The 23,368-nt window shown below is 45.7% G+C and overlaps 1 protein-coding gene across 2 annotated transcripts in view; it reads left to right on the forward strand.

The window, feature by feature from the left end:
• PET100 (PET100 cytochrome c oxidase chaperone) overlaps positions 1-23,368 on the forward strand; it is a 148,027-nt gene that overhangs the window by 118,409 nt on the left and 6,250 nt on the right. For both annotated transcript variants that reach the window (XM_085654400.1, XM_085654399.1), the window contains exons 2-3: positions 5,023-5,109; positions 17,775-17,807. In XM_085654400.1, coding sequence (XP_085510526.1) covers positions 5,023-5,109; positions 17,775-17,807 — 120 coding nt within the window. The remainder of the gene's footprint in view (positions 1-5,022; positions 5,110-17,774; positions 17,808-23,368) is intronic.

Raw genomic sequence — 23,368 nt, forward strand, 5'->3', positions numbered from 1 at the left:
GCGTTAGGTTTCTCAGCATCCCGCAGTTTAGGCTCCTCTCGGTGGGCTTTGGAGCGCCACATAAAAGCAACTGCAATGCTAAATTCTTGTTTACAGGCCTTTTTCCAAAACAATCACACATAACTTATACTTTTAATATACCAAGTAGAGATGTAAACATGAAATATTGCAGCTTAACCCCTTCCCCGCTCATGACGGAACCACTCCGTCATGAGCCACGGTTGCGCTGTGCTCATGACGGAGTGGTTCCGTCATGCTACGGCCGTTGGCGGACGCTCCGCCCACGCGGCGCTAATTCCCCGCCTGTGCGGGCGATTAGCGCAGTGGGCGGAGTCGTGACGGAACCACTCCGTCATGAGCGCAGCTCAACCGTGGCTCGTGACGGAGCGGTTCCGTCACGAGCACCGCGCTACCCCCAAACCCCCCCCAGCGCCGCGGCGGAATTCCTGCCGCGGCGAAGGGGTTAAGACAACATTCAATCGCTGTAGCAATGTGCATTTTATAAACCACTCCCCCATAACTGCAGTGAATTTATTTGTCGTGCATTTGTAGTGAAATTGCTCATGATTTCCTATTGCTCTCACAGTACGCTTCCTTCTCAGAAAGCGTTGTTTGGGCGTGGAATACTCCATCATAGCCTAGAATAACGTGGCGTGTTCTGCCACACTGCCAGTGGGCGGCGAGCTCTCTAGAACTAGGGCTGAAGGTTCCACAATGAACCAAAACTAAACGCCGTCCCCGAATTTCTGCCTCTGTACCTTCACATACTTATATTAAGCAAAGCGCTACCCCCTTACAAAGCGGCTACCATCACATTGTGGACCTAGGTTACGGTAGCTGTAATGTTATCCTAGCTGCCCCCCCCACACTCTTTTCCCTCCTCCTCACCCCTCAAGCTCGGCTTTTCCTGGCGTTCGAGGACGGGCGGCAGAGAAGTAACAGGACTCTGTCTTTTCCTTCTTACTTAGAGAAGGAAAATACAGTGTCTGCTTCTGCTCTGCCGCTTCAGCTGCCCCCCCACTCTTTCATTCCTCCCTCTCTTTCTGTCTAGCAGTTCTTCTCTTACTGAAAACCTTGACTTCAAGATGGGGTTCTCACTCTCTTTACTCTACTTTCTTTTATTTGCTCCCCTGTGAAATGGATCCAAAAAAGAACATCATTTTGCTGGAAATGTCGTATTTTAATTCTAAGGTGCAGCATCTGGAATAAAAGGTTACAAATATGAAAAATAACTAAATAAAGTAAGACAGTGGTAGCAAACTGGCAAGATTGATTTTAATTAACACCCAAACACATTAGCGCCACTTTTACAGAGTTTGCCAGTGAAGCACTATTTTTGTTTTCTTGTCTTAGCGTTAAGGTAACAATGTTGTTCATGCTTGCATTTCACCTAGGTATTCACTTGGGCAGTTTTAGTCTGTGTCCTGTCCCCAGGGGTGAGCTAAACGATATCAAGCTGTGGGAAGAGCAAGGCGCCTTTGACCCCTATGGTAGGAGCTCTGGTGCCAGGCGGATGGCGGCAGAGTGAGCCTTGAGCCCGGGCGGGCCGTTGTCCATGGCCGGCATCCAATGAACAGATGGTTTCACCGGATGTGAACAGATGAAACAGAATGCAACGATTAACCCTTAAAGTCCTGGGTGATAACTATGACCATACATTTTATAATTTGCTTTGATACTGTAAATATAAGCATAATTGCATGTTAAGTTTGAAGAATGTCAAATATATGCGACCCTTGCTAATCCAACAACCGGGGTGGTGCGCCGTCTTTGTCTCGTTTGTGGTGAGGGGAAACATTACTGGTCACATCCACGGCGTAAGCATCCGGGCCCATCTCATGCTCCTGTGCGAAAGCTGCGTAATGTGTGGATGGAAGCTCGCAGGATCCAAAACACTACGAGGCCAGGCTGTGTGCTATATATAACATAACAATGCTCAGAAGGGGTCAGGCATCCGGACCATTCAATCTCATGCCCCTTATCTGAAACTGCAAACAAGGAATTCTGTTCACATATACTCGGACATTGCATGTGTGTGGAAATGAATGAGAGAAAGTACACCTTACAACATAAAATTTTGAAAAAAAAACAAATCTAGAACTCGCTCCCGCACTTATCGGTTTTACAGCACCATTATTAACAAGTGTTTGACTTGTACATCTCAATGGCATTCGATATATCATGCTCTGGACGACTAAGGGCTCAGCCAGACCTGTGGAATACTGAGCAGGTGATTGTGCAATACAAGCAAATCTAGTGAGCAAGCCCTTAGCTCACTGAGGTTATCTTATTGGCTTCTTTAGAAAGACGCAAAACGAACAACTGATGGACAGAATGCAGAGACGGGTGATGCAGGCGGGAATGGGGAGGATTGTTTATATGGGGGATCAATACATCACTTTTTACAGATCTGACTCAGTTCAACAGTTAGTGGAAGTAAAGTACAGGTGGATAAGTGAATCTGCCCAGAATCACATGTTCTGTAAGTGAGGACGCCGGGATTACTGCCCAGATCTCCCCATTTCACAGACCGAGCGTCTCTCCATTGGGCCTTGGTTCGTCCTCTGGCCCTGCAGCCGCATGTGCCCAACCTGACCTGTGCAGACTGCCAGCCAGCACGACCGCTTCGCCATTGTCCCAAACATGAATGTTTATATTTGTCATGCCAATAAAGCTCTGTGCTTTGAATCGGCTGGTAATGACGCCATTACGCGGCAGTGATTGCTGCTTTTGTTGCCTGGGCCTTTCTGCCCCTTCGTGGCATTTCCTGGTGCTCTCTGTGCTGAGGCCCGTCACAGGGGGAGAAAAGGGGCCTGCGGGGAGCCTGGGCAGCGCTGGTGGGGCAGCAGCGGCCCCAGCAGGGAGGCCAGGAAGGGATATGGGTCTAATAGCCCCAGCACTCATGTAAACCTCCCGCCTGTCACCTTTCAGGCAGGGGGCAAACAGAAGGCGCAGAGCGGCCCGGAGGTATGGCCGCAGAAGATGGACAGGAACCGGCTTCCCGCTCCCCCAGACGGCCTGCGTCCAACAAACACGCATTTAATGGGCCGTGAACATCTCTTAGGGTCCATCATCTCTCCCCGATGGCTCATCAGCAGCGCCATTACCACGTGAAAGCCTGTCCTGCCCCCTGGACTCCCCCATGCTTTTCATGCTTTAGCTTGCGACAAGGGCCATGAAAGGCAGGAGTGGATGAAGAGACCCCGACAAAGGGACAAGTTAATATGTCAGGGGCCAGCCTCCGAGCCCACCCTCCTGGGGCCTCAGAGGCCGGCCTCGCTCATAGGGGGCCCGGGAGCCTTCACTCAATGGCCTCTCCGCACATGGGGTGGTCAATTCACTGTCAAACACACACAAGCACTACACTCTGCCCTAGAAACACCAACCGCAGGCAAGTGCACACATCCCTCACAAACAATCAGCACCTTTGTACATGTGCTCCCTGACACAACCACATATCATGTTATGTACCACTTCCGCCCCAGACGTCGATGGGCTCACGTCAAATAAATAAGAAATGTCTATCCTCACACGCAGCCCAGGTCACGCACATCCTACCAGGAGGTCCCTGGGACCTTGCATTTAGTCACTAGGTTTGTGAAGGTTCTGCTCTCCGAGTTTGAAAGTATTCAAGCTTAGCCCGCTTAACAGCTAACCCGCAGATCACTAGGGTTAACATGTCAACAGGGCGTGGCTGTTTAACATTTACCCGGCCGGACAGTGATCTACCTGGAGTTTTTAATGTCACAAAATTGTTTTATTTTCCTACTTCTTATGGTCACAAGTTTTTACTAAGTTGTTCCATTAACGTAACAGTGAAAGAACACGCAGCGCCTTTCATGGTCTTTCTTGCTCTATGTGAGTGGCTCTGTGTATGTGGGTGGCTTTGTGTGTGTGGCTCTGTGTGTGGCTGCAAATGCAATAGGTCTCGCATTTGAGAGTGATTAAGCTATTGACATTGTAAATGTTTTAAAAACAAAAACATAAACAAAAATAATGTCATGAGCAATGCCAATAGCTCTAACTTTAACAATGCCGAGACCGTTGCATTGTAAATGCTTGTTTCTTTCATTCTGTCAATTACTTTATGGATTTGTTGCAACAAAAGCCAATCCTAGGTTTCTTGAATATTGGAGTTGTTTGACGGGAACTTAGTCATTCAGGACTGTGTGGATGGTGGAGACCAAGTTTGTTCTTGTGCAAAAATCTTAGAGGGCTCTTCCTTCAATTATTTGGGCTTTTGGCAGTGCTTCGTTTAATTGCCTAATTGATGTCCCTCCCTTTTATCATGTTTTGTACGCTGTTGAAATCTTCCACGTGTTTTGCTGTTCGCGGATGCCCTTGTTTAAGCACAGTGTTCTTGAGGTGTCTGTGGCTCTGACATGATGTTATTACAGGTTTCTGGCTGAAGACACGGTACATAACGGGAACAATTACCCTTAACCTCACTAACACTGTGTCAGTAACCACAGTAGGAGTTGTGAAAAATGCATTTCCAAACACCGCAAAAGCCAGCTTAGGGTTTTTTGTGATTCTCCTTCTATGCTTAGCACTGGCATTTACCAGCTAACAATTAAAACCCCTGTTTATCTACAAAGGTTATTGATTGTGATAAATCTGAAGCAATAGTGTTGCCTAAATAGCAGTAGCCTACTTATTAAACAAAAAGTGATCTGGTAGATTTACGTAAGGCTAAGGATTTTTGCAGCTGTGTTGAGACTGTCAATGTTTACTTAGGTAAGGTGAGGGTATCTTGTGGGTTAGGAGATAAAGCCGAGGGCAGTATGAGATTGGTTGTTTGAGGTTGTGTGTGGATAAACAAGGACGATGTTAGGAGCTGTGTGAATGTGTGCTGGTGGAGGTTCTTCTTGAGCTGTGTGAAGATCTGCACGCACCAAAGTGTGCTTAGAGATGTGCAATGGAGCAGTAGTTAAACCACCACTGGTCCCCAGTACTGTTTTCATGAATGTGATGTAAGCATTGCGGTGCAGCACAAATTCCATGTTCTATCTTTTCTTACAGATGATGCTCTACCTGTCGTTCCCAGTTACCATGTTCTGGATTTCCAACCAAGCTGAGTACTTTGAAGAGTATGTAGTAAAACGAAAGGCGAGTATCTACCCACATGGTTAAGCTGTCACAGTTACCGTTACTAAAAACAACAGTGCTGCTATGCCACAAGCATTGCTGACCGTTCTCAACATTTCATAGATTCCCACCAGTGAAAACAGTGGCAAAAGCTGCGGAGCTGGTTTATAACCCCAGCTAGTGGTGGCATATTGCAGCCTAGCATAGAAGGACTACAAATGACTAACACTGCTCTTTTTTAAATAAATATATGTCTAATAGTATATCTCCACTTCTCAACTACACACCGATTTGTGAGGTCCTTGTAAGGTGCACTGTATGCATAAAATGAACAGTTCACTATACTTTATAGGCTAGATTTACCTTTATTCAAGAACTTGGCGGTAAGCAGCTGGGACTATTAGTGAAGTAAATTGTCATTCCGTTTGGTTTCACAGTCACTCAAGCATAAGCCCCTTGAAAGGAGGCGATCTTGCAGGAAGACCAATCAATTCAAGAAAAAAAACCCATATAAAGCATTAATTTCTAAAGTCAGGTTAGCTGAACATTCTAGCGTTTAATCTAAGTAGAGCAGTGTTGTAAGGTGCCAGTTGGAAGGTTGTATTTCTGATTTTTGAAATTTTATACTAGAGGAAAATCCCATATCATGCACGAAAGTTTGGATCGCGGACAACACTTATAATAAGGTTATATAGTAATAATGAGAAACAACACAATAAGTAATGTTTGTACAATAAAAGCTTGTGGCATCAGTATGGTTTTTGTATTGCGGAGATAGTCCTTTGCTCATCCCATGAGAGCTGGTAAGCACCTCTACTAAAAATAAAATCGCACAGGAGAGAATTCGTACAAACAAATCACACTTTATATGAGTCAAATAATTGAGCTCAAAGCAGAGAACGAAAACTTGGGGTAAAGGTGTTTTATTTACATCAAATACTTAATAGAGCACTACATGCAGCTTTGAGGCTGATTCCGAGCACGGCAGATCTATTTCATATTGGTACAGAAGCTGTGTTACAAGTTTGCCGACTGATCTAAATTCCTGGCATGCATTGGTGCACTGCAGAAAGTAGTCCACCCAAAAAGGATGCAGAAACAGATATGGCTATAGTTTGTCATTATTGCATTTGTACTGTTGTCATAAAAAGGCTACTTATTGGATATTTGAGCAAGGCCTGCTACAAGAACTTTGTCCTGGGTGTCATAATAAACTTAAAAGGTCCTTTTCTGGTGGATGCTTCTACATGCAGATTCCTCTCCTCTTGAGTTTCCTGCAGGAGCCAAACTGGATCCAAATAAGTTAAAATAGTTCTCCTGCACCAGCAGGAAATGCCAACTCATCTGAGTCCGAGGCCTCTCTTGGTGTGATGTCACAGGGCTGTACATGTGGTGCCACTTTGGCACTCTAACTTAAGTTCTGTTTTACTGCATTTTTCTGTTTTTGATGTGGACCTGGAGTTGGTCTCTGTTCCCAAATTAGCCTATATATTTTCTGCTGTGCGAGACGTAGAGGTAATGCAACAGAAGTAGAGATCAAGTTGCCGTGCGTATCTTTCCTGCAGTTTCTGGGACTCTTCTTCGGGCTTACATGATATCTGTGTGTCAAGTCTGGTGCACGTCTTGGGGCCTTTCCTGGACCACGCCTTTTTGAATTTGGGATGGATAGAAGACCGGGAAGGATGTTACTACACATCTGGAGGCCACCATGAGCCCCAGCCTCTACATGGGTCAAAATCACAGTATAGATAGTTTGAACTGGCCTTTTTCATAAGTAAGTATCTTGCTTCTAGTTTAGGACTTACATTGCTGAGGACTCTTCTACATGTGGATTTCCAGCTCCCTTCAGGGACAGGGCTTTGGATCGGCGGAGTCGCTCTCTGACCTCAACTGCATCTTCAATGTCCAGCTCTGCTGAACATGAGCCTGATGTTGGTGCCCTTCCCTGTTCCGGCTCAAAGTTCCATGCTACCAACTCCACTATTGGCTTTTCTGGCTATTGAGGCTGGCCCTGTTGAGGTGGTGACTTTCACCCAACCTCTTAACTCTGTTCCACCCTACTCCACCTTCCTATGTTAGACCTTCAGATCCCAAAGCATTTTTGGCTATTTCACTCAAGTGCCTGCTTGCGGCTTCTTCCCTGGCACTGGTCAACTCTGTCTGTGAGCCTGACACCTCCTCTGCATTGATATTCACACTGGGGATCTAGGGATTGTCCCTACCAGACGCTTACCAGTCCCACTATTACATGCAACTCACACTTAGTACGCCTAGTCTAGTGGTGCGAAAAGGGCTAAAGGCTTGTCCATAACCCGGAACTGTAACCTGTTTAGATAAGTATGTGTGTGATCAAGTCTTTCATGGAAGAGATCCTTTTTAGGACGAGAACCCTCACTCGCCCGAGGGTGACGTGCTTAATCATTGGGTCCCCTCCTCACACCAGGACTGTGAGGTCCATGGTGTGGGCTACAAATCCCTTAAATGGGAGGAGCAGAGGTGTTTTGATGAGCGATGGAAAGGAGGTCAGTGAGGGACAGAGTGCTAGTGAAAAATACAGTGTGTAGTGTTGGTTAAAACTACCTCCAGGGGGCCAAAATTACTTTGTTCTGTAGGTCCAATGGGTTAGGGTTAGAAAGAGGACCAAGGCTGTAAACCAAATATACCCCTCTCAATGATCAACATGTTTCTGCCCGCATGTGGTCCCCAAAAGGGGTTCCAGGGCATTCATCAGGACCCTAGGTGTTAATCACTCTAATCACAGTGTTTATAGAATACAAAAAGTTTTTTATACTGGCCAGTCATGAAACAAGAGGACCACAGGGATGGTGGCCTGTATGTGTGGTGGGTCCACCATGGTTCTTCTCAAAGAGTAAGTAATATCCACCCTCAAGCCACTGTGTACCTCCAGAAGCGCCCCACCGTAGTGTAGTGCTTTATTCCTACACAGAGTCCCGCATTGACAGCTGTTGTTTCGCCTTTTACTTCGATGTTGTCATTGACTTCGTTCTCAGGAAACATGAGGATCTCTTCTTTTGATACTTTTATGGTCCTTCACAAGACTTGGTTGCAAACTTTACAGCCCTAAAAGTAGAGGCGGGTGTAGATTCTCAATGTTCTTGTTCGAACTCAGGAAGTTCTCCGATTTGTGCCATAGACACTACATAACCTCAACACCTCTGGTGCGATGAATCCAGATTGCCTCCTGTCAGTCCCATCTATCTTTCAAGGAGGTGTTGAGCAAAGAGGTTTGAGGTCCTGGAATCACATCTACACTTGGACACTGGGCAAATATGCCTTTTAACGAGGTATGATTGGACTCTGTCATTTTAGTTTAGAATAGATCAGTGTCTGCCGAACCCTTCCACTGTAAGGTGGCTCACCGTCACTGACCATCCTGGGGGACTTGGCTTTTTTGTCTTCACTCACAGCTATATAGCGCATAGAGCTATCGGTTCTCAGTTTTTACATGTGTGTGCTGATCTTTCCCTACCTTCTCCAGCTGATTGGGAGTTTTTCTGGGCAGAACTGATCAAAAATTGTTTTGCTTTGGGAGTTTTGCTCTTAAGTCCTATACCATGTGCCTCTTGATACATTACTTGCATGCTCTCTAGGAGTTGGCACGGCTGGTGGTTCCTCTCTTGCTGGATTGTATGAGAGGCCACTTTGCTCAATAGGTTCATGATGATTTTATAACATTGCTGGCTCAGTGGCTACATTTATGGGCTCCTTGGTGGTCCTTTGTAGATGAGTCTGGTTGAGCTCCTTGGGCCTTCAGTGAGATACTCATGCAAATGTGCTGGATGCGTTCTTTGATGGATGTCAACTTTTTAATAAGCGTACTTCCCTAATCGTAGATCATGCTGCAGGAGAGGGGGCCTGAAGGGGGTGCGGGGGAGGGGGGGCTAATGCCTGATCGGGGAGTTTACTGTCTGTTGCAAACATAGCACTTGGATGTTGCAGGCGATTTGGTCGTCTTACTGGTCTTTAACCTTACATACAGGCTTTACCAACACTCCTAAACTACACACCAGTTGTTCCTGCCCTCCCGTACTTGGTGGGGATGTGGTGTCTTCATAGGGCACCCTGACCAGAAGCTACAGTTTGTGTTATCTTCATCTCCGACTTTCCCTGTCAGACCATGTTAAATGCTTCTTTGAGGAATAGGTTTAAAAGGATGGAACTATTGGGAATGGTGCTGTGTGCACTGAGTCTCCCCTTAGGTTACCATGCAGTAGGGCCCACTTGTGCTGTCTCCCTTTTGATCGTCTGGTGCCTAATTCCCAGGCAAAATGATATGACAAAATGTAATTCTTCTGGAAAGGAACCATTCCTGATAGAAAGGTCTCCAGTGGTACATGATGAAGCTTTGCCTTCTGGTTCAATGTATTTGGTTTGTGATTGCTTCTTTCATGGATGTCCATTTCTTCCACAGTAAGAAATGGTGCTTAAGCTACACTGTGGTTGCTCATTTGGCTTGCAGGTATTTGAACTAGTAATCCTTCCTTCTCAGTTCAGCTGTTCTCTCACTAGGGTTTCTCTCCCTTGTGCTGAGAGAGAGATGGACCAACTTCTTCATGGTAGTCTGCTATGTTTTTGGGGTATTTTGTGTATGGTCGCCAACCACCTTTGGGGGTTAGAGGGATGATATGTTTTCATCAACTTTTAGCTATTAGGTTATCGTCGCACTGGCTTCTTCTTGAGGTAGGAGATAGGCCTGACTTGTAGGTATCGTTGCCGAAGTGTAGCAGGAGCAGATGTTGGGATACTTCTGTCTATCTTGTAGAAATTCATAGCCAGTGTAGGTGGGTCCTCAGTTGAGTCTTGGTTGGGCCTTGGCATTCTCTTTCAGATGTGGTTGATCAGGTTATCTATGACGGTTAATATCAGAACTTTTGCTCTGATGTTCCTCATTTCTGTCTATGCTGTTTCAGTCATGCTAGCGCCTCTATTGAAGGCAGTGCCTTGGTCAGGTGTGTGCTATTTCGGCACTTCTGTTTCCTCCTTCTGCTTGGATACTTCTGCCACATAGGATTACCCATTTTTTGTCCAGTCATGGTGTTCCGAATATTTTGACAGATTTCTGTGACTTATGTATTTCACCTTTCTCCTTTGGTGGTGGTGGTGTTTGGGGGATGAAAATGCGAGTTTGTCATCACCTGGTGTGTCTCAAGTCATGGCTTTCCTAGTGGAATCTCGATTTACATGTAGTTTTATTTATGTGGAGTCGTTGTGATTTGTTGGATCTTTTCAGGTCCCTTTCTTTCCTTATACGTTGGTTAAAAAAATAGAAATGTATTACAATTAGAAATTAGACATGAGGGGTATTCTTATGTCCTACAGTTTATGAGTTTGGACCTTGAAGGAGGCAGATATCTATTTTTGCATCACTAAATCTCTTGCCAGGGCTAACCAATTCTTTCCCCCGTCCTGCTTGCTAGTGGTGGCAAGAGTATTAGCTGGATTGCTATGCTGGGTTGCTTGTTCCTTGTTGTTTGTCTTTCATTCCAGCTTGGATTTACGGGGCTGATTGCTTTCATGGGTCTCCATGACACAGTTCTCTTCAGGCCTTCATTCTGGGTGTTATATCTGTGGTATTGCTTCAAGAGGTGAAGAATTTGCAGAAGAATTACTTACTGTGAGAAAATACCTCTTTTTGCATAATCACTAGGCCTGGGCAAAATTTCCGTTCCGTTTGCGGAATTTGCGATAATTTGGCATTTCCGCGTTCCGCGGAGAGCGCGGAAATGTCAAAATTTCCGCATTCCGCAGCTTTGCGATAATTTGGTTCTTGCTCGCGCTGTAAAATAATACATTCTCGCGCGATCGCCTTACCTGAATCCCCGCGTTCGCCGACAAGTTTTCCCGATCCGGTCGCGTTCTCCATGAGATGTTGTATTGTTTTAGCCATTTGCGCTGTCTCGCGACAGTTCGCGTCCGCAGTGACGTCATGCGTCGCGCGATCACGTCTTTTTGCTCGCGATCATGCACCGCGAGACAACTGAAAACAAGATGGCCGCGCCCGCGAGCAACCGCAGGGGTAAGTTAGCGACCCGCAACCATGCAAAAAATATCGCGAACGGGCGGGAAAAAAACTTCCGCATCTTCGCGATATTTCCGCTTGTTTGCGGAGATTTTTAACATTTTCGCGATAATTTGCGAAAGTCGCTTTCGCAAATTCCGCCCACCCCTAATAATCACCCTCATTTTTTAATGAATTATGTTGCTTCATTTTAGACTCTGTACACTGCGGCTTTGCTTTCTAGTTCCCCGTGGATGAGCTCTGAAGAAGGGTAATCCCTCACTGGTGTATTAACATTTCTTAAAAGGCATTAGTATATGGTGTAAGAACTGCACCACTTATTGTGCCATTCATTAGGGTGACAAGGAAAACATGATTACAAGACTACCATTGTAGTGTGACTGCTGTGGTTTAAGCCTGCAGTGCAACAAACTAAAGTAACCCTTTATGACAGATAAAACCCTCCCTTTGAAATATTAGTAAGTCACTCCTATGTAGGCATCGTAGCCTACAAGGTATGGTACATGTATTTTTCACTGTGGAAGGCCGAGTTGCCCCAGGTAGAAAATCAAGAGCACAGATTAAAATAGTAATACTGTAGCTCCAGTTAGAAAGATAAGAAAGACCTATTCTTAACAGTTATTAAAAATCCAATTGAATGGTGAAGGTGGGTATTTTAATAAATATTAGGGAAAGGTTACTTAAAGAAAAGTTAGCTTTTCCCTGCTCGAAGTCCCTGGAAGCAAATTTGCATTAACTCTCTAGCATCTCCTCGTCTGTACTTGGCCTACATAAGATGTGAATGAGGTGTCAAAGTCCTCCTGGGAGTTACACAATAGGTCACTTGTGATTGACAGGTCAACCTGAATGTACAAGAATGACTCCTTTGAGCTCACCTAAAGGGTGAGGCTATGCCCCTCCTGTTGACACCACAGAGTTAAATCCTGCATGGCAGGTCTGCCTGAGGCACATACAAAACTTCTGCACCCTTCAAAAGGGGCAGAACCTGTCTGGTTGCTGAAGGACCCTCCTTATGTCCACCCAGACTTCCATCTCCTGGCTTGTTGTGTGTGCAGGGCCTGTTACAAACTGTATTTTAATGTTAGATGTGTGTGGACACTTGTGATTTCCATAGTTCACTTCCATACAAACCCCTAGCATTCAGAGCCCACGTCTGGAATTGATGAAGCCTTTGGCCATTGTGCATTTTCATTGATGCATTGCATTTTGGGTGTGTTTGCAGAAAGGCAAACAGGAATTACTGTAAAAGTAGATAGACCAGGGCCTGGGACCATTTCTCCACTAGTCGGAAAGGGACCAGGCATGTCTGAGGGGCTCCCCAACCCACAGGCTTATGAATCCTACAAAGCAGAAGCCTCAGCCAGCCTTCCTCAAAACACTTTCAGGACATGTGAAATAACAGAAGAAGGACTGCACGTGCTGTATGAGAACTGTGATGAGACCTGTAAGGCTGGTCCTGTTCACACTTGTACTTAAGGCAAAGCAGTGGACTCCAATGGTCATCTGGCTGACCTTCTGTGTGGCTACAGGGACACAATAGGCTGCAAGAGGCATTTTCCCTAAAGTGCCTAGCTGACCAGTAGCAAGTGGACCTGGACTGGATCCTACTACTGGCCTTGGCTTGACACTGAGAGTCTCTAAGTGCCACCCCTAAAGGTCTTGGAAGTGTTAGATTTGTAGTCCCGTGGTTGTTTTGTCACCAGAAGAAAGTTTGGAAACTTTTGAACATTTTCTTCCAGATCAAAGATACTTTTTTTGAACTTTTTGACTTCCAGACATTTACCGGGACCTATACACATGGTGTGCCAGACATGGACTACATTGTGTTCATACTGAAATTGCACCTTGGTCCTGGTCTATTGCAACAGTTGACTTTCATTGGCCCTGTATTTTTTCTTGGTGCTTTTTCCACTTATATCTTAAAAAAATGAATATCTCTTGTTCCCCTTATTAGATTTTTGTTTTGTTCTTGTAATTTTGCTTATAAATTTTTCTTTCTTTTATAAATTGGAATGGCATACATATTGTGTTATGTTTTTAACTTTTAAACAGTTTTCGTACTTCTAAGTGCTTTACACTTTTTTAGGTCTCGCGCCTAGCGTTGCAGTGAGTAGAACTGCTCGCGCAGCGCAAGACTTCTTGTAGGGGCTTCTGAAAGCTGACCATACGCTTGTGCGTGTGGTTTTGTTCTTGTTACAGGCTATTGGGCGTTGCGTGCGTCTTCTAACAAAGACAGCACGCAATTGGGCAAATGCGAGCGCATGTCCCGCCTTTGCCCCGCCCACGGCCTATTGGTGTCTGTTACCCGCACGGCTGACATCTGTTTTGCATTATCGTGCCCAGACTTGTGCGCCATCATGCAAAACAGATGGCCTGCTCCCTCACACAAAAGTGCGCGCTCTCGCGCACCACTCGCGGCTTGTTTTGAAAGCAGCCGTGCGACCTGTGCTGATACTGCGGCCTCACTTGTCTCTCCCGCCCGTCCGTGTTGTGTCTGTCTGTGCAGGCTGCGCTGTGTTTGGCCTCACTTGTCTCTCCTGTCCGTCCGTGTTGTGTATGTTTGTGCAGGCGGCGCTGTTTTTGGCCTCACTTGTCTCTCCTGTCCGTCCGTGTTGTGTCTGTCTGTGCAGGTGGCGCTGTGTTTGGCCTCACTTGTTCAAAAGAGCCGCGTTTGAAGCGTTCGGCTCACGCGCTATTTTGTTTCCGATGCCATCAGACGACCCGTGAATCAGCCTGTGCTCCTCAAATGTTGTCATGTAGGACCCAACAACAGGCAGTGAGAAAAAACACCACCGAACATGGCTTCCGGAGCATTGCTGCTGGCATAAAGCGCTTTGACGCGCGCCTCGTCAGAGGTAGTAAGTGCAATAGAAATGCAATTCCAATCCAATCCTCTCTGAGCACAAAAGCGGGAGCTGGACCACCTGCCTCAGCGTCGCCCTTCGGATCACGGGTACCGTGTGCACCACCTTCCTTAACGCCCCCAGAGACTAAACTGTATTTCAGAACATGGGTCTTGTCATGTTCTCGAGTCGATGCTGGGAGAATGAGAGGCCGAGGCAGCAGAAAGCGATCCCATCCCGTGACCTGCTGGTTACACGTACATCTATCTATATATCTATCTATGCGGCAGGCACCTAATCTACTGAGCTGTCTTGCTGAATAGTTCACGTCTTACTCCCAGGCTCATGTGTGTGCCTACGTCATCCCATGTGCAGGGCGGGTCAGTTTCTAAATGTAGGTTGCACGGGCGATCAATGGCGCCCCCTTGAGGCGTCAGTGACACATCTGCCCTGTAGCCCTGCAATGTTTTATCCGTGTGCACGAGCACTGGTGGGGTACAAACACTGGTCCTTGCCTAGGCCGCCAAAGTGCCTTGACTGGGTGCTCTAGGCGCACACGAAGTGGGCTATTAGTGAATAGGTGTCTCGAATATCATTTGGCGACCTTATTTGTGCAAGCTTACAGGGCAGCGGGCAGTGCAGTTCTGGGGCGTAGTTCCACCGTCTAGCAAGTGAATTAGGGGAATGTTTCCACCTCAAGGTTCCAAGTGACTTCGCTCTCACTGTCCGTTTTATTGTGCCCAAGACTAGGCCCGGGCAAAATTTAAATTACACCGGTGTAATCCGTATAATTTTGGGAGCTTAGCTTTGCACTTGTTAAGGGAAATTCCGGTTTTACACCGCATGGTGTAATTACGCTGCAGCTCATGGCGAAATAATAAGCACAAAAGCTAGAGAACGTCACGAAAAACCAAGCTGTTTTTTGGAGGAACTTGTGTTTTTTGTGTGCTATTTTTGCGCCTTCACTTTAAAAACTGAAGCAAGGATGCATTTTTTGCTCAATTATAGTGCTAAACGGTGGATTTATATTTTGCATAATTAGGTGTAATTTCACATCATTTTCCTTACACATCCCTACTCCGAGCGACTCGGCGAAAACCACCCTCATGATTCATTGTTATCCACCTATAATTCTATATATTGCACTCGGCCTTTGAGTTCCCGCATCATATGGCCGAAACTGGTTGAAGGCTGAGCTCAGGGAACACCAGGTGCCTGGGGTTTCCCTAAAAGTAGGAGGCTGCTAGGTGGCGCTGGCCGACACTGGGAGAGTAAAGTTACTATTGATCACATCTGTGTTTCTGCTGCTATTTAGGCCCATCATCACCAGCACTGCTCAGCCATTTCTTTACTTGGTTGGTAAGACATTCATTTTTCAAAAATATTAATCAGATACAACTACAACTCGTTCTGTAAACGTCTACAATTTCATCAAATAGACTTTAGAATTAATATTATAGTTAAGAAGACGATTATGTGAAATCCCATAGCATAAACATTTGCCTGATTTCCCTTCTTGACTGGCGCACGTGCACAGGCTCAACCCCTTTGAAGGCGGCAGTCAGGCTTCCGGTTCCATTCCTTCCTATACACTGTCTACTAACATAACAGGTGATTATTTAGGGCCATGTGGGGTGAGAGGTCTGTTGCTCGTTCCTTTGGCTGGAGTGTGCATAATATTGTTGTGGTGCTTTTGATTTTTTGGATTTTTGCTGTCCTTGATCATTACAACTTGTAGATATAGATTTAATTCCTTAGGCACATTTTAATTTTGACTCTTGGAGTGCTCCCTGTGTGCTGAAAAAAACAAACTCTTTTATACATCACCAGCAGGTGGGGTTCTAAAGCTACCCTTTAGCTCTTTGTAAAGAAATGCTGGCATGAATGGTGGCTGTGATTGGCCCAAAATTTTAAACGGTTGCCTAAGCAACCAGCATACAAATGATTGGTGATGGTTTGGCGCCCCGCACTTGGTCCTCACTGCAATTTTCAGCGATGGTTGGTCTAGGGGGCCTTTCTTACAGCCTTCTAAAGAAGGAGAAGCATCGAGCCATGGAGTTTGATGGGTGTGGCCGGAGCGCGTTCATTTGCCCTCTGGGTTGTGTGTCCATTTATTTACATTTTAAAAACCAAAACATAAATAAAAGTTATTGTCATTTACAATGCCAATAGCTAAAACTCACGTAAATGCGAGACCTATTGCATTGCAAATGCTTGTTTCTAATTTATGCCTGTGTGCTCTGTGCCCCAGCTACCAACGGTTTACTTCAGGTTTAAATTACTGGAACCTTTGACTGGACTGGACAGGTTAGTGACTTTATTAGGTGTAGTGATCTTCCTTCTACCCACATTCATAATTCACTTTCTCACATTTACCTTTGGTAATGATGTTTCTTGTGAATACTCTATATATCTGCAGATTCCTTACCGACATGCCCACTCGCCTTCCCATTTCAAAGAGTATATGATAAGGGTCAGTTTGTTTTTGCACTGCATTTCTGTGTTCCTTTGAATCTTGTCTTCACCTCTAAGAGTTTAGAGAAAAAGGATGTGAACGGAGGTTGAAACCCCTTGGTGGCACCATATACTGCTCAATTAAGCCACATCTGGGGAGTCTCTGGGGTTAAGTTGGAGGTTCAGCGCCATCTGTTGGTGACAGAGAGCTGTTTCATATTTTCTGTATTCAGCGTGGCGCCTAGAGGAGATTTTAAAGGTGAGGAATCTGCAAGCAGATAGAGTATCAACCCGAAACAAAATTTTCAAAGGGAAGTAACTTATTCTTCCTGCTCTTAGCTCTAGTTGAGCACGGTCCATACTGCTCTGGCCTTACAGTGGAAGATTCTATCTCCGAGCTCAACATTTTTACTGCCATTAGGCGGTAAATTTTGCGCCGTTGCAGAAATGAGTGTTTGTTTTATTGTGTAGTGTGTGTATATTTTTTTATTGTAGGCACCACGCAGCCTCTTAACAACATCCCTTATGTAGCATGAACACTAGCGTAATGCTAATTTTCTGCTTAATGAATTATCGAATTTCTCAGCACCATTTCTTAGGCTAAAACGGCAGACAAACTAAACTGATTTTATTTATTTGTCGTTTGTTGAGTGCGGAGTAGAAATTCCTATAATCATGGTTGCTTCGAACGAGGCCTATCAATAGATTTGCTTTGTGGTCAGGCAGGAAGGGTTGAAGGTGGATCAAGGATCTCTCCTTATTAATGGTTCATTATTTCTTCAGTGCTGCTTAAGACATTAGGCAAACTGTAGCATCCTTCCAACTAAAGAATGCTGCTTGAAGAAAAAAGAATCTTAAAAACATATTGTGCAAATACTTTCATAACTGTGAACAGAATGATTATAGTATGAAATCCGCATTTTACATCCAAAATGGCTGCACGAAGAAAGTGTTCTACGAGAACTCAAATACGCTGTTAAGATTTGTTTCAACATTTTTCAAATACCATCTTAAACATAAAAATAGGTTTTATGCTCTGTGAAGGGGACTTGAGGGTGCTCCACGGGAGCTGGAAGAAGTCTGTGACTTTAGGCTACTCTAATGTGTAGAGTCAGTGTTCCTGTTTATACATGTCCTGACAAATGAAAGCCTTGACTTTAGTGTGGTTTGTGACAGGTGTATATGGCTACACCTGAATTTAACCTGCATGGTGAGTTTGAAGTGATATTATTCACATTGATTCTTAATGACCCATATCTGTTAATGAAACAATATTATGTGCAGGCATGCCATTTGTTCTTTTCAGTTCTACCAGAGAGGCTTTTAAAGTGTGTGCTTTCTTCCCACAGAGGGAGATCTATCCACCGGAGCTCAATGAACAGGTAAGGGGCTAAGTGATGCTGAGAGTGAATCAGAATCGAACTCATCTCTTTGAGTGGCCGGGTGTCTCTTACTCCTTGCCTAGCTTACTCTAGATGGATTCGGAGTGGGGTGGAGGTGTGGGGGGCAGCCGTATTACTTGCTCTAAACATATCTTCAGCCTTAGGAGTTGCCAGTTCACAGACCCAAATCTCTTTCTGCCCTCCAAAGACTTCCAGATTCTTATTGTGACATATACGATCACTGCCTTTACAGCATAATAAAGAAATGGGGTTCTTATTGTGGTAAGTGGACCTGTCTTTCTGAAATCACATTTTAACCTCCATTCCCTTGCATTGGTGGGTGGCCCACAAGGATTGTTTTACACTTGTATGTTGTGGTTCGTCCTACTAGTTGCATAACGAAACGTGAGGGGGGCCCCCTGCAAAGTACTTTTGAGGGGGCTCCCAACGCTCAAGACCCAGTCAGGAGCTCTCAGTGCGGGGGCCCGCGGCGCATGCAAAATGCCAAAGGAATCCCCCTGAAGGTCGGGGGCTGCGGGGGCTAATCTTACGCCACTGCATCCTACTACTGCTCTGCGTACCGGGCCAAGCACACCCTTTCGGTACGTCACTCTCAGGATAGCGAAGGTGAGCCGTCAAATGCTTCTCAGGAAGGTAGTGTGAGGAGACTAGGGGTAGAGACTTAGAGCTCAACCAGCCATCAGCTATTTGTATGCCAGGACTCACTGGCGAGGACAGTGTCATACGGAGTGATTATCCTTGTGCATTTGCCGCACATCCTTTCAGTCTTTTGTATCTGGGCCTTGTGCCACCTGCTCAGTGGGGAGGTGCTTGGCAGTTGCTGGATGGTGCGGTTGTGGAGCTCCCACTGCTGGCATCTCCTTTTCTGTTTCTTCACCAGGGCAGTGGTATTGCTCCTCACTGGGCCCAGTGAGGTATTCAGAGTGACACGCCGTATTGATGGGTGCTTGTCTTTTGTAGTTATGGCCTCTGGTTCAGGGACAGATGTTAAGAGTTAGCAGCACCAAAACATTCTTGGGTGAATGCACCACATGGTCACAGCAGCACCACCAGTCCTTGAGGCATGCTGCACTGGTTTTGGAAAGCACACTGTTGTTTGACTAAACAGTTTCTTTCCGAGGTTCGCCACATGAACCAGATTTGGAAGACCGGATGACCAACTTATGACTCAGATCAGTCCAAGGGATGCTTTCACTGGGTAGTCGGCTTCTTCTCGGTGCTCCACACACCAAGCACCAAAGCTGGACTTATCCTCATATAGGGCCATTCAATTTCCTTTCCTCTCAGAGGAGGTAGGCAGGCAGGTTTCTAGGTGGTAGGCAGACTCAGCAAGTTGTGCAGACTTCAGATGATGTCTCCTCACCTCTGGGAAACTGGCTGTTACGCAGATCCGGTCTCACAGCAGTTATTTGAGTACTCTGCTGAGCATTCCCTTGATTAAGAAGAGCTTAAAATTGTAAGAAAGTGGGGTAGTTTGACTCCCACTTTTATACTTATTTTTCAGACAGGGGATTTACATTAACTGTCTAATGTTCCGAAACCAGTGTGGTGTGGTTCCTTTTCAAATGCCAATTTCTACGCTTAGTGCAGATACAAAGTGCTTTTGTGCAAGGTGATAGCTCTCATAGCAGGTAGTGATGATGCTTGCTCCAAACAGGAGTATCGAAGTGCAAAGTCTCTCCACCTGGCTGTCCTCAGGCTTCCCGAGGTAGCAGTCAGGCACAGATAAATTGTCAGGCTCTGCCTACAAGCCTCTACATCTTTAAGAGCAGGATCTGCTGACTCACTTCCTCTCCCCTACCACCTCTAAAAGGGCAATACTCAGGAAAGACTTGTCAGCAACCACTTGCTAAAATATCCTCATTAATTTCTAAGGGCAATCCATGTCTCCATCTTTCTTGTTGAGTATCTGGATCTCCAGCCACAGAAATGCAGGCAACACACATTCACTCCCTGTTGTAGCTGCCCTTATCCTCCATCTTGTGCTGTGCCAAACCAAGGTTATGCAAACTAGATCCCACTAGCTTCTGCACTCAGACTCATCCACACTCAAGGTCTTACTACTGAACATGCGCTACATGCAGACACCACATTAGTTGCTCGCTGTGAAAAGTCTATACTCAAGCCTTTCTTCTACAACTGTGGTTAGGTAGTCTGAAGTTTGAAAAAAGATTGGCATTGTCATTACAGCTGGATCACCAAAGTGAGCACGGGCCGGACAGAGCAGAGACATGAGATGTAAGGACAGTGTGGAAGGATAGTAAAACAGAAATGAAAAGATGCAGCACAGAGAAAAGTGGCTGAAGGGCGGAATAGGTGGGTGTCAAACAGAGACTTAGCATATGTCCATGTGAGAAGGGTCTTAAATGGGGAATGGCGGTGTATCCAGCAGGTTTGGAGGAGAATGATGGAAGCATAGAAAGTTTGTCAGAAAGGATAATTAGGGAAGGGGTGGGGTTGAGGGTTGATGTTCGCCTCATTAAAAACGGGAACTCAAAATCCCTTTTTTGTTTTTTACTCAACACAATTGTACAAATCTGAATAACTTGACTTCAAATGAAATGTTCTTTTTTTTAAATACGATAAATCAATTTGATCAAATTGATAAATTGGTTTAAATTGCGTATAATTGACCCTGACAATTCATTCTGCTCTATCACATTCTCTAGTGCAGGCCCTAATCTGTGTTGATTTAATATTTTATAAGCACTGCATAAACTACTTTAATTACCATTGCAGCCCACAATATCCACGTTGTTCAATATATTTGAACTAATATAAGTGTTTTGATATTCATTGCCCCTGCTAGGTTTTGCGAGCATGCACACTTTCCAATGTTACCCTAATGCAAGTCTCTACTATGTATCTTGATTTTTCTGGCTTCAGCGCTTGCAACCATCATGTGTGCACGTTGAGGATCACTTAGTGGATTTGGGGCCAGATGTACGACCACTGAATTTTGCGACTCGCGAATTGCATCAAATTGCGAGTCGCAAAATTTAATGTACAACAGTGTCTCAAACACTGTTTGCGATTCTCAATGGGGTCGCAAATTGCATTCCTCATGATTATTAATGAGGCTGTTGCAATTTGCGACCCCATTGGGAATGGCTTTCAATCCCTTTCACACACTGTTGCCCTCCATGTCTGGGACTGCTTTGTCAATAAAGCATTTTTTTTCCTTAAAGGAAAGCGGGATGCATTTAAAAAAGAAAAATTTAACTTTTCAGTTTAATTTTTTAAGGGCAGGCAGTGGTCCCTGGGACCACTACCTGCTCTTAAAAAATATTTGCGCATCCATTCATAAAGAGGAAGGGGTCCGCTCGGGACCCCTTCCCGTCTGCGAGTGCCTTACCACCCTTCTGAGAAGGGTGGTAAACTGCGAGTGTTTTGCGACCGCAATTGCAGTTGCAAAACAATCATGCATTGGGTAGGGACTCGCTATTCGGAAGGGACACCCTTGGCACACCCCTTCCTAATAGCGAGTCTCCTACCTTATTTTACGAGTCGCTAATAGGTTGGCGACTCGCAAAATAGGGTTAGTACATTGGGCTGACCTATTTTGCTGTCGCAAAGGGGCTGAAATCTCCTTTGCGACCGCAAATAACGGTCGTACATCTGGCCCTTGGTGTGTGAGATTCCGATACGGGCATTGTGATCTCTTGGTGTGTGCACACTATGCTTGCCTTTCGTATCAAGAGATACTACTGTCTCTTTGTCGGCTGACATGAATTTTGCAATGGTGGCAGTGTGTGTTTTAATTATAGTCCCAGAGCAGTCCTGGTTCCCTATTCTCAACACTTGGTAAGTGGCTTATGGACGCTGTCCATATCAAGTTCTGCCTAAGTTTTAGGTAATCTGGTCTTTTGCTACATTCAGTGTGTCTGGCTAGTGCATGTGTGTGATACGCATTAGTAGTAATTGATCGTGCAGAGTGTGCAATTTAGGGCTGTTAGTTAAATCCATTTTGGATTGCTACTGCACGAATGCTGTGCAAGATGAAGGTTAGACTAGCATTGCTGGCATTTCTGAATCTTTTATGTGGCATCTGACTGTGGGAGGTTGGCCACAGGGCTCCTTTTAGATGTGCTGAAATGACCTTTAGCTATGTCCTGCCTTGATCCCTTGCTGGTGGATTCATTAGATACGATGGAGGGTGTGGGAAGTTTGAGACAACAGTTTTATCTGGATTATAGGGTCAAACGTTGTTACTGCCTAGCCCCTTGATTTCCCCAGAGTTGCTACTTCCAGAAAGCTAATGGGTGGCCTGTGTGACGGCTTCTTTCCTCTTTGTGTTCATGTTGTGGGATTCTCCCAGTGGATACTCTCACTTCCTGCTGTCTACCATGTCCTGGAGAAAAATTGTGTGTCTGCTTTGGACAAGGCAGGATACTCAAAGTGAAGGCACTGCCCAAACCTTTCCAGAAGAGCACATGTAGATCAGAAAAAACATGCGTGAGAACGGAGTGTCGGAGGAGGACTGAAACTGCCAGTCACTGCTCCAGGACTTTTCTGTGTCCAATATCGGTGACACCCTGCTGGGTGCTGGAAAACGTCTGAGATCCAGGGCTGTTGACTTTGAAAGTCAGCCTAATACAGATGAGGGGATATTGTCTGAAGAAGTCATCAACTATCTCCGGGAAGAAGTTATGGGTTTTGCTTTGGTCAATGAATGTGCTTGGCGTGTGGAGAGAGGTGCTGGAGGTATCCTAACAAGAGGTGTCTTCCACAGGGCAAGAAGCTGTTCTTCAGCTGCCATGTAGCAGAGCTGCCCGAAAAGGACACTGACCCACTGATAAAATTGCAGACCCACACTAAGAATGTGGGAAGCGCTACACGGAGCTGTGGTGAACTTACTGCAGTTGTGGTGTGTGTCTCTGATTGCCCACATCAGACCTCAAGAGGTGTTTAGGCCACTTTCCTTTGCCTGGGAGCATCTGAGAGGTGGTGGCCATCATGTACCAACGGATGGACCTTGTGAGACCCAACCCCATCATGGCGGGAGTAGGTCTCCCTGTGTTCCATGCTGCGCAAGAAGAAGTGCAACTACATCCCCTGGTCACGGCTGAGAGCTAAACTCTGCTCAAGTGACTATGCTGATGCTGGTTCCTGCACCCTTTGACCCTGGACCCCTCCCTTTCATCATGTGCCATGGAGCCTGAAGCGCAGGCTCCTGGGAACAGCTCTTGAGCACCCTACGAACTTTTGTGAACTTTCCTCAAGGGCTGTGGGTGGGCTGTGCATTCTTCGTTTAGGTGAGGGTTTTCTTCAGGCCTGAATAGCATTGTGCCCTGCCATGGCTTCTATGCAGCCTCCCTGGAACAGCTGCTCCTGCCAGCAGGAAGGTGGGGCTAGGTGTGGAGTTGACACCGGAGACCTTGGGATTGGGGTCATGCTACAGCGCTCAATATAAAACAGTGGACCTGACCTACCTTGAGCTGAATAAGACTGCAGACATTATCCTTAGCTTAGCCTACTGGTCCCAGAAATAGGAAGCTGTTCACTACTCACACTGTGAGCATACACTTTGTCAAGTTTTC

The sequence above is a fragment of the Triturus cristatus genome, chromosome 4_1 (genome assembly GCF_964204655.1).
Source record: "Triturus cristatus chromosome 4_1, aTriCri1.1, whole genome shotgun sequence".
NCBI classification, from domain to species: Eukaryota; Metazoa; Chordata; class Amphibia; order Caudata; family Salamandridae; genus Triturus; species Triturus cristatus.